The 12,500-nt window shown below is 48.4% G+C and overlaps 1 protein-coding gene across 1 annotated transcript in view; it reads right to left on the bottom strand.

The window, feature by feature from the left end:
- Window positions 1-1,888: 1,888 nt before the first annotated feature.
- The window catches only part of LOC135819966 (uncharacterized), a 27,908-nt gene continuing 17,296 nt past the window's right edge, over window positions 1,889-12,500 (bottom strand). Inside the window, exons 13-18 of the mRNA XM_065333266.1 lie at window positions 11,985-12,132; window positions 10,975-11,102; window positions 6,856-6,978; window positions 5,950-6,286; window positions 5,078-5,199; window positions 1,889-3,666 (exon numbers count right to left, since the gene is read on the bottom strand). Of these exons, the coding sequence (XP_065189338.1) occupies window positions 3,523-3,666; window positions 5,078-5,199; window positions 5,950-6,286; window positions 6,856-6,978; window positions 10,975-11,102; window positions 11,985-12,132 (1,002 nt within the window). The 3' untranslated portion in view covers window positions 1,889-3,522. The remainder of the gene's footprint in view (window positions 3,667-5,077; window positions 5,200-5,949; window positions 6,287-6,855; window positions 6,979-10,974; window positions 11,103-11,984; window positions 12,133-12,500) is intronic.

Genomic DNA, 12,500 nt, shown 5'->3' with positions numbered 1-12,500 from the left:
CCAGGCCGGGAGTCGTCAAACGCCGGTACTTGGCGACTCCCTGGCTCTCACTTGTCACACAAGTTGTCAGCCAGCTCACACGTCTTGTGCACGCGCAGACGTCCAGCACACACACGCGTGTCGAAATGTGTTTTTTGGCGGGTAGTCGGCAAAAAATTAAGTGAGGGTCCCTTTAGTCCTTCGCCAAGTGTACAGCCTACATATTATGTACACAGCTAGCTGGCAACTGAAATCCGACCCCCTGGGCGGCGCGGCGCGCCGCACCGGGGGTCGGATTTCAGTTGCCAGCATGCACTGTACTATTACTAAGAGTAAGACTGGCAAGAGGCAAGAGTTCATAACCCGGTGATGAACTCTTGGTACAGTGGTCCCTCTATAATCCGGCACCATTTGTGCCACGAAAATCTGCTGGATTAGGGAGGGTGCTGGATTAACAAATCTGATTTACTGCTGCAATGTGCATGAAGGACATTTTGGCTATTGAAAATTGTGCTGGTTTATCGAGGGTGCTGGATTATAAAGTGCCGGATTAGAGAGGGACGACTGTATTACCCCCCCCCCCCCCCCCCCAATACTAGTACACAATGCGCCACTGCACTGTGGCATAGCCCTTGGCCTTGGCAGTAATATAAAGCTCGAAGCAGATTCTGTTTGAAAAGCAGGGAGCAGAACCATACTACAAACCGTATGGCAGGCAGTTGAGTCCTCAAGATTCAGCTCAACATAATTATTATACCAAACATGACTGGATATCGACTCGTGAGACCCGCTTTATACACGTAGGAGAGCCGGTATACCGTATAGCTTGGTATGTCTTACATGACGCGGCGTAGCTGCTGTTGCTTGGGCAGTAGCTAACCGTTTCCACACCCGTCACCCGGGCATAATCCGGCCTGAGCTCATCATGCCCGACTTATTGGCATCGCGGCGAGACTCGGATACTATGATCACCGGGCCAAGTCATGTAAGAACTTGATAGTTTTTTGTAGTGGCAAGAGCTGAAATGAGAATCGATGAACAGTGAACTAGCGGCTGTGTGTGTATACGGACCATGGGCAAAGCCCGGCATTTTACCCGAGGCCGACCGGACACTAGCGGCACTACATGTAGCACCAAGAGTACATAAACCCCACTACTCTTTTTACTCTTGGTAGTACTATGGATAAAGGACAGGCTGCCGGCCTCGGAACCGGTCCGCTTGGTCAGGTCATGGCATGCAGGACCAACGATGGCCGGACCAACCTTTTAGCCTCCAACGTGTGTTTACTGCTGAGGAGTTCATTGTGTATACCCTCCATATCATACATGTATACCCTCCATATCATACATGTGTATACCCTCCATGTGTATACCCTCCATATCATACATGTACATGTGTATACCCTCCATATCATACATGTGTATACCCTCCATATCATACATGTGTATACCCTCCATATCATACATGTGTATACCCTCCATATCATACATGTGTATACCCTCCATATCATACATGTGTATACCATCCATATCATACATGTGTATACCCTCCATATCATACACAAACTACACAAACTGTAAGAAAGATGAAAGGCTAGAGTATGGCCAGACCAATCAAAAACTGAGGCTTCATGGCATCAGCTCTGGTGGATATGAACCGGCTTAGACGGGGATGCGGCCCGAGCCGGAGCTGAGCAGCATGCCGGACCATTCTGATCAGAGAACCGATGGATAGGTTTGTGGATTGGTCCAGCCATACCCATGGCATTTGATACTTTGCCGATATGTGGCGGGTACACATGCCCTCCTCAGCAGTAAATAGTAAATACGCACTGGTGGCCCGAAAACATTAGTCCAGCCATGGCTTGACAGCCTTGACAGGTTCCGAGGCTGCCTTCGAGACTGGGAGTCTGACTATGGTGGCATTTCTGTGCCAGGGTTCAATATGGAGTTTGTGTACTGGCCCATGAACAGCAGCAGCAGCAGCAGCAGCAGCAGCAACAGCAGCAACAGAAACAGCGGCAGCAGCAACAGCAATAGCAGAGGCAGCAGCAACAGCAATAGCAGAGGCAGCAGCAACAGCAATAGCAGAGGCAGCAGCACTGAGCAGTGACTAAGAAACCGTCACAGTGCTTAGGGCTTGAGCTGCCACAAGATCACTGAGCTGCCACAAGATCACTGAGCCCACAAGATCACTGAGCCCACAAGATCACTGAGCCCACAAGATTACTGAGCTCACAAGATCTCAGATCACTGAGCCGGCAGACAATGGAGAGAATCACAGTATACTACTACCGTGACGTACTCAAAACTGACCGTCCGGCGGAGGACTGAAGAGCAGGGAGGGCTGCCAGGAGAAAGTTAGGAATAAAGAGAAACTGGAAAAGTTAGTGAAAGGAACAAGTGGGTAATGCCGGTATAATGGTTGACACAGCAATTGCAAAGTAGAACAAAATGGTGGCAGAGCCGAGCGGTATAATAACAATAAAAATAATAACGATGATATCCTGGGGTGATTGGATCAGTACTGATCAGTATGCATATCAACGATTTGACGACATTTCCGATAAGCTTGCTCAACAAGGCGGCATCCACTCAACAAGAACGGAAAAGTTAAAATCACAAGGGCACAGACCGTTTGATAAGATCCGATATGAAAAAAATTCAGACAAAATCAATACCGGTGATATGATGTCACTCCTTCAGGTGAGTTGTTGCTCGTAGCAACAATTTCAATCTGCTCATGCAGTGTCCTGGCCTCATGTAACCATGGCATCTGGCCAGGTCGGTAAAAGACTGAAAAAGAAAATGTGCCTGTAGCTGTGTGTAGAGCAAAGTGTGATCAACATCAGGGACGATGAGATAGTACCAGTCTTGCCGTAATTGTAGCGGCTGTCTGATAAGCAAGTTGTACAGACGCGTAGCCACTTATTCCACTGAGCATGTTAGTTACCATGGTAACCTTGGGCTTACTACAGCGTGGGCGAATACACCGTCCCATTGCTACAAGGACATGTGCGTGTGTGTATGTGTGTGTGTGTGCACGTGCACGTGCGCGTATGTGTGTGTGTGTGTACACATACGATGTAGAGCAGGCTGAACACCTGTGTGAATCAAAGCGACATGCCACGTGTAGAAAGCCGTAAAGAGCAGTGCGCTAGAAGAACACGTTGTATGGCGACGTAACAGAGTGCGCTAAGATGACCCTCCAGCACTACAGTGCGCTAACAAGACCATCCAGCACCACAGTGCGCTAACAGGACCCTGAAGCACTATAGTACGCTAACAAGACCCTCCAGCCCTACAGTGCGCTAACAAGACCATCCAGCACCACAGTGCGCTAACAGGACCCTGAAGCACTATAGTACGCTAACAAGACCCTCCAGCACTACAGTGCGCTAACAAGACCATCCAGCACCACAGTGCGCTAACAGGACCCTGAAGCACTATAGTACGCTAACAAGACCCTCCAGCCCTACAGTGCGCTAACAGGACTGTGTGGCAATACAGTGCACTAAGATGGCCGTGCCGCACCGCAGTGCACTAAGATGATGGTCCAGTACCGCTGGAATTGGCTGGGTTCAGTTGCTCAGTTGGCAGAACACTAGCGATGACATGCAACGCTCCCTGGAACTGCACCATAGAGAATCCATGCATGCCATTCCGTAGAAACTCAGCACACATGTCCTAGAACAATATGCACACACACACACACAGAAACACATACATACACACCCACGCATATACATACACACATGCACACATACATGCACACACAAACACACACACACACTCACACACACACACTCACACACACACAATGCACATGCACAAACACACACGTGCACATGCACGTGAATGCACACATACACGCAAAATGGACAATGCATTCAGAGACGGCAGAAGATCGGATCCTGCCAGACCAACCAGGATGGGCCCGCCAATCGGATCTCCCAGACTGACATACACATACAGCGGGGAGTATGCAACCACATTGGAGGCGTTGTAAGCAGAATATCCCCCAGCGTAAGACGTGGTCATAAGAGTTACAAAACAGTGTAACTGAGATTTGTACTTCAAAGTACAGTAAAACCTGGTGTAAGCGATTCTCTGGTTTTACCGACCACCTGCTTTTGACGACCGTTTTTCCATGCACGGACAGTTCTACACAGAAACTGCACCGGATACAGCGACCACCTGCCTTGCGCGACCAGTGACCGACTTTCAGTGAACCAAGTGCCATATTGGACCTGCACACCGCGACTAAAACTAGCCAAACGAGCCATCTTGGCTGGCAGGGTGACTGCAACAGGGTTGAAGTGCGCTCTGAAGCAAGTGCATGCAGTAAAGAAAGAAGTGACAAGTGACAGTGCAGGATGTGCTGCATGCACTTGAGTGAGGTGTGCATGCTTTGCCAGCATGAAAGTATTCTATGCTCCACACCTGTCAATATGAGTACATGGAAGTACATCCACAATCATGCAAGTCGCCTGATGATTGCATTGCGCAACTTCCAAGACACTCTGAGTTGCGACAAATCAGTAAACCTGCGTTGTGCCCTTTGTGTGTAGTAATAGTGCTCCACATTATTGTGTTGAGTCCTCTCCGCTGGCAGAATGAAGTTTTCCTTCTTGTACATTCATGCACATGTATGTACACGATTCGATGTGCCACGAATGTATGTAACATGGTTCTAAAAAGACTACCTGGCTTTAACAACCGCTTTTGCTTGCACCACCGGGTGGTCGCTTTTAAAAACCAGGTTTTACCTTACTCAGAGTGCAGTGCAATATATGTAGTCAGAGGGTACAGTGCAATATTTGTACTCAGGGTGCAGTGGAACAATGGTAGTCAGAGAATGCAGTGTAAGAATTGTACTCAGAGAGTGCATTGTAAAAAATGTACTCAGACAGCGCACTGCAGGAGTTGGAGTCAGAAAGTCCGGTGTACGAATTGTAGTGGTCAGCCAGAGGTTGTACGAATAATTGTAGTCACTAGTTATCCTGCATGAGTGCAGTACATTGCATTGGAGTGCAGTACAGTGCAGTGCATTGGAGTGCAGTGCAGTACAGTGTATTGGAGTGCATTGAATACTTACCTCCAACAGTAAGCAGTTCATACAGAGTGCAGCAATGATCTCCGGCTTGCAATAGAGAATGAACAAGATTACGACGGGAACAAGATCGTCAGAGCCGACTTGTGTAGCAACTCCTTTACCACCTGTTACAGCAACAACCACGACAACAACAACGACGACGACGACAACAACAACAACAACTTGTGTACGGTAAGATGATATACAGGAAGACAACCAGGAAGAGACAGGAAGAGACAGGAAGAGACAAGAAGTAACGAGAAGAGACAAGAAGAGACAGGAAGAGATAGGAAAAGACAGGCAGACACAGGAAGAGACAAGAAGAGACAGGAACTCCTCTGTCAGGAAGAGACAGGTAGAGACAGGAGGAGACAGAAAGAGACCGGACGAGACAGGAAGAGACAGGAAAGGACCAGAAGAGAAAATTTAAAGAGGCAGAAAGAGATGTCGGCAACAGATTGGACAGTCTGACTAATAACGTTACAGCTAGCCATGCAGTTCCAGAACATTACAGCTAGCCATGCAGTTCCAGAACATTACAGCTGGCCATGCAGTTCCAGAACATTACAGCTAGCCATGCAGTTCCAGAACATTACAGCTAGCCATGCAGTTCCAGAACATTACAGCTAGCCATGCAGTTCCAGAACATTACAGCTAGCCATGCAGTTCCAGAACATTACAGCTAGCCATGCAGTTCCAGAACATTACAGCTAGCCATGCAGTTCCAGAACATTACAGCTAGCCATGCAGTTCCAGAACATTACAGCTAGCCATGCAGTTCCAGGAGAAAACACATACAATCCGCAAGTTGTCAGTTAGCAGAAAATGGAGTATGTCAGCAGACAATGTACTGTAGACTGTAGTACATTACTTACTCAGGTGTCTACCGTGGTACTCTCCAAGAGACCGCGTGATATGCTGAATTGACTTTGTAAGTAGCTCTGCTTTGCTCAATGGCCAGAAAGTCCCAATCAGTCGGTGCAGAGCAGCAGCTGCTGGTGCTAACATGCTCTGAAAGGGAGCCGCAGGAGCCTTGGGAGAGAAGAGAGCAGTACGGCGTACTTGCTCACGGTCTTCTTCGTCCACCTCTTCAAACAACGCCATCCACCAACCTTCAGGTAGACGCATATGCTTGCAAAGACGATCAAAACTGACGCTCTCCACAAACTCAGTGACACGCAGAAGCTGGTTGATGATCTTCTGCACCCAGACCTACACGCACGTATACACACAGGCACACAGCCACACATATAAAACACACACAACACATACATACATGGACACATAATTACATGCAGGCACGCATACACACACGGTCACACACACACGGTCATAGAAAAGAAAACCTGCCATGCAAGCAACGAAACATAAAATGGCGTGCACCGGCGTTATGGAAGTTGGGGTGGATACGTTGCGGTGGGTGGACGTGGAAGAGGGGGGGGGGGGGTATTGATCCGGAAAAAAACAGAACCAACTCAAACATGTATGCCCCACACCCAGTGTGTGTCTAGCATGTTGATGTTGTTTTATCAGAGCGCAAATGCCAACAGAAAAAATGGGAAACAAAGCACCCGCACAAGACAATTGACACCAGTGGATGGGTAGGTGTTACCGTGATGAGCTGCTGTGCTGGTGAGGTGCAGTGTACTTGCCCAACCAAAGGTCATGAGATCAATATACGAGGGTTGGAGGTTGAAGAGGGTTGGAGGTTGAAGGGGGTTGGATGTTGAATGGGGGTTGGGGGTGGGAGGCTGAAGGGGTGGGGTGGGGGGTCAACCTACCGTGTACAAGTCATCAATGGTGTGTCCAATTTTCTGATAGAGTGATCTTTCATACGTCAGGTAGACCTTGCGATGCATCTGCTCAGAGCGCTGCGGAAAATGACCCATTAACTGAGACACAACCTATCAACAAGGAAGAGAGAGAGAGAGAGAGAGAGAGAGAGAGAGAGAGAGAGAGAGAGAGAGAAAGAGAGAGAGAGAGAGAGAGAGAGAGAGACATACAGAGAGACAAATCGAGAGCAAGGATTGTTACTTTCTTGCAGGTTTGCAGAGTGGAAAGTTCGACAGGATTCTCATGTGCTCCATACGCAGTCGTGAGTCAGTCAAGTGTCAAGTCAGTCGGCAGGAAGCACGAGCCCTGCCGTGTAGAGAAGACACTTTGCCCAGTGTACTTCTTACTTTTACTGAAGTTTCCGTGGTACTGGCAATACTCACATAGTCTATACTGGATAGGTTCCAGCTGTCTTTGGTCAATCCGCTTAGATAGATGAGAATCAGTCAGTCAATCAATCTATACACCACTACCCCAATACTGGTAGTACCCCCCCCCCCCCCACCCCCACACACAGTCTATATCACACTGCCCTTTTACCAGTACTAGTACCCCCCCCCCCCCCACACACACAGAGTCTATATCACACTGCCCTATTACCGGTAGTACTCCCCCCCACACACACAGTCTATATCCCACTGCCCTATTACCGGTAGTACTTCCCCCCCCCCCCCCCCCCTGACTCGCACAGTCTATACACCACTACCCCAATACTGGTAGTACCCCCCCCCCCCCCCCGCCCCCACACACAGTCTATATCACACTGCCCTTTTACCAGTACTAGTACCCCCCCCCCCCCCCACACACAGTCTATATCACACTGCCCTATTACCGGTAGTACTCCCCCCCACACACACAGTCTATATCCCACTGCCCTATTACCGGTAGTACTTCCCCCCCCCCCCCCCCCCTGACTCGCACAGTCTATACACCACTACCCCAATACTGGTAGTACCCCACACACGTTGTCGGCAGCGAACAGACGTTCTATGAAGAGCAAAGTGCTTGATTTCCTTGCGGCGGCACCGGCAGAACTCTCCTATTCTGGCCAATTGGCCTCCCGGCCAGGAGCGTCCAGTTGGCTGACTTGCCGGCCGATGAAGCGCCATGGATTCGCTCTGACCAAGGGTGAGTTCCGGGACGGCATTGCCCTTCGGTATGGCTGGCCATTGACTGGTCTTCCCAGCAGCTGTGCCTGTGGGGTCAGTTTCGATCTGTGCCACGCCTTATCTTGCCCAAATGGTGGCTTTCCAACGTTGCGCCACAATGAGGTACGTGACGTCACCGCCAGCATGCTCCGGAGAGTGGCAAATAACGTTGCGGTGGAGCCTCATCTTCAGCCGGTCACTGGTGAGCGGTTTCGCCATCGGACGGCAATATCAACTGACCAGGCACGGCTTGACATTGTGGCAGGCGGGGCATGTGTGGGGCGGACGGTTTGAACGCTGCTTTTTTGATGTAAGGGTATTCAACCCATATGCAGCTTCGAACCGGTCGGCCCACATCCAATCTGCCTTCAACAAGCACGAAGCTGAGAAGCGACGCCATTATGCTGAACGAGTGCGAGAGGTGGAGATGTCGGGTTTCACTCCACTTGTCCTGGCAACAACTGGTGGTATGGGCAGTGCTGCTACTACATTCTATCGACGGCTGGCTGTCCTTATGGCGGAGCGTAGATCGGTTGGGTATCATACCCATATCTCCCTTATCCGGAGCCGTCTGGCCTTTGCTTTATTGCGTGCTAATGTCATGTGTCTGCGGAGGGCGCGCTCACCATTTCCCTGGCATAGGGGGATGGATGACGCCTCTCCAGATGTTCCTGTTGCCGAAGCCCGCCTTGTTGGCAACTAGCTAACACGGGTAATGGACACTGACTGATCAACAGAGACTATCTTAAAAATGGAGTTGTTATTGTGTGCAGATTGTAAAGTTTCATTTTCTTTTTATTTAAATTGTTGTTTTGCTTTGCTTTGCAGATGTTGCGTCAGGCCAGTGAAATCATGTTCTGTGATTGCCATGGTCAGGCCAATGAAATCATGTTCTGTGATTGCCACGGTCAGGCCAGTGAAATCATGTTCTGTGATTGCCACGGTCAGGCCAGTGAAATCATGTTCTGTGATTGCCACGGTCAGGCCAGTGAAATCATGTTCTGTGATTGCCACGGTCAGGCCAGTGAAATCATGTTCTGTGATTGCCACGGTCAGGCCAGTGAAATCATGTTCTGTGATTGCCACGGTCAGGCCAGTGAAATCATGTTCTGTGATTGCCACGGTCAGGCCAGTGAAATCATGTTCTGTGATTGCCACGGTCAGGCCAGTGAAATCATGTTCTGTGATTGCCACGGTCAGGCCAGTGAAATCATGTTCTGTGATTGCCATGGTCAGGCCAGTGAAATCATGTTCTGTGATTGCCACGGTCAGGCCAGTGAAATCATGTTCTGTGATTGCCATGGTCAGGCCAGTGAAATCATGTTCTGTGATTGCCATGGTCAGGCCAGTGAAATCATGTTCTGTGATTGCCATGGTCAGGCCAGTGAAATCATGTTCTGTGATTGCCATGGTCAGGCCAGTGAAATCATGTTCTGTGATTGCCATGGTCAGGCCAGTGAAATCATGTTCTGTGATTGCCATGGTCAGGCCAGTGAAATCATGTTCTGTGATTGCCATGGTCAGGCCAGTGAAATCATGTTCTGTGATTGCCATGGTCAGGCCAGTGAAATCATGTTCTGTGATTGCCATGGTCAGGCCAGTGAAATCATGTTCTGTGATTGCCATGGTCAGGCCAGTGAAATCATGTTCTGTGATTGCCATGGTCAGGCCAGTGAAATCATGTTCTGTGATTGCCATGGTCAGGCCAGTGAAATCATGTTCTGTGATTGCCACGGTCAGGCCAGTGAAATCATGTTCTGTGATTGCCACGGTCAGGCCAGTGAAATCATGTTCTGTGATTGCCATGGTCAGGCCAGTGAAATCATGTTCTGTGATTGCCATGGTGATGGCCAGTGAAATCATGTTCTGTGATTGCCATGGTCAGGCCAGTGAAATCATGTTCTGTGATTGCCATGGTCAGGCCAGTGAAATCATGTTCTGTGATTGCCATGGTCAGGCCAGTGAAATCATGTTCTGTGATTGCCATGGTGATGGCCAGTGAAATCATGTTCTGTGATTGCCATGGTCAGGCTAGTGAAATCATGTTCTGTGATTGCCATGGTGATGGCCAGTGAAATCATGTTCTGTGATTGCCATGGTGATGGCCAGTGAAATCATGTTCTGTGATTGCCACGGTCAGGCCAGTGAAATCATGTTCTGTGATTGCCATGGTGATGGCCAGTGAAATCATGTTCTGTGATTGCCATGGTCAGGCCAGTGAAATCATGTTCTGTGATTGCCATGGTGATGGCCAGTGAAATCATGTTCTGTGATTGCCATGGTCAGGCCAGTGAAATCATGTTCTGTGATTGCCATGGTGATGGCCAGTGAAATCATGTTCTGTGATTGCCATGGTGATGGCCAGTGAAATCATGTTCTGTGATTGCCACGGTCAGGCCAGTGAAATCATGTTCTGTGATTGCCATGGTGATGGCCAGTGAAATCATGTTCTGTGATTGCCACGGTCAGGCCAGTGAAATCATGTTCTGTGATTGCCATGGTGATGGCCAGTGAAATCATGTTCTGTGATTGCCATGGTGATGGCCAGTGATGTTCTGTGATTGCCCGTATAAGAGGCTTTAAAAAAACTAATGACATGTTTTACATGAAAGTACCCCACACACACACACAGTCTATATCACACTGCCCTATTACAGGTAGTACTCCACACACAGTCTATATCACACTGCCCTATTACCGGTAGTACCCCTCCCCCCCCCCCCCCCACCCACACACACAGAGTCTACATGTATATCACACTGCCCTATTACCGGTAGTACCCCCCCCCCCCCCACACACACAGTCTATATCACACTGCCCTATTACCAGTACTACCCCCCCCCCCCCCCACACACACACGCACACAGTATATACCCCACTAACCCACTACCCCATTACCCCATTACTGGCAATACTCACTGAGTCCATGTGGCGCATAACCTTCCCTGAGATGTCCTCGACATACTCTCTAGCTGGATCAATGACTTCATAAACAGAAGTACAACGACCCAAGTCTGCCAAGCGTTTTGGTCCACTGCTCCTACCATCTACATGTATAACCAACAGAACAACACAGTCACGGGAACAAACACAGTTTGGGAACAAACACAGTTTGGGAACAAACACAGTTTGGGAACAAACACAGTTTGGGAACAAACACAGTTTGGGAACAAACACAGTTTGGGAACAAACACAGTATATATCACCACATCAATGCCCGCAGCAGGACCACCTCGAGCGCTCGAGAGAGGCAGCTAGGCAATGCATGTATTGGATACACTCCAATGCAACAACCTCTTTGCAACACAATGCATGTATTGGATACACTCCAATGCAACAACCTCTTTGCAATACATGTACTAGATACAATTCCATGCACACAACTCATTAACAACTACAGTGTACAGTTGTTGATCAGATCAAGGATCAAGGACATATTCGGATCAAGGATCAAGGACATATTCGGATCAAGGATCAAGGACATATTCGGATCAAGGACATATTCGGATCAAGGATCAAGGACATATTCGGATCAAGGACATATTCGGATCAAGGATCAAGGACATATTCGGATCAAGGATCAAGGACATATTCGGATCAAGGACATATTCGGATCAAGGATCAACGACATATTCGGATCAAGGACATATTCTCACAGGATGCATACTCAGCTAGCACACCGTATTTTTCGTCATACCATACACTAACTGTATGAAAAACCAGGATACCACCGGACCAATCAACAACTGCTTCCGACAGTCCTGACTTTATTACCATGTTCCCCATGACGTAATGCATGACTAACCAATGATCCCATGACGTAATGCATGACTAACCAATGATCCCATGACGTAATGCATGACTAACCAATGATCCCATGACGTAATGCATGACTAACCAATGATTCCATGATGTAATGCATGACTAACCAATGATGTCACTTAGTACAACAGCTCCAACACGTGGTACACCGAATGCCAGGATATTGGGCACTGTTATGTCACAGCATGTCAAGACTATATCTGTGCAGAATTTGCTGTGTTGAACACCGATGGGGTTGTCTGTATGCGAGATCAACTGCAGGCACAAACACACACGCACATACATACGCATATGCATACAAACACACACACACACACACACACACACACACACACACAGAGGGGGGGGGGGATATATATAGTGTACAGGAGATTGAGTAGTGTACAGGAGAAATATATATTATACAATCATATAGAACTGTAAACCTCCGTTGTGCCTTTTGTGTGTATTATACATCTAGAGAGAGAGAGAGATAGAGGAGTTCTGAAGGCTTTGAACACCAACACACATGTGTCATATATAGGGCTGAAACGATTATACCGAATAATCGAGTACTCGTTTGATAACTCTAACGATCGAGCAATCGTTTAGATTACCGATTACGATTATTTAGCGTTTTTTGA

This window comes from Sycon ciliatum, chromosome 6, assembly GCF_964019385.1.
Source record: "Sycon ciliatum chromosome 6, ocSycCili1.1, whole genome shotgun sequence".
Classification (NCBI taxonomy): Eukaryota; Metazoa; Porifera; class Calcarea; order Leucosolenida; family Sycettidae; genus Sycon; species Sycon ciliatum.
Note: the sequence above shows the minus strand (reverse complement) of the source record. Positions and strands in the feature narration are given on the sequence as shown.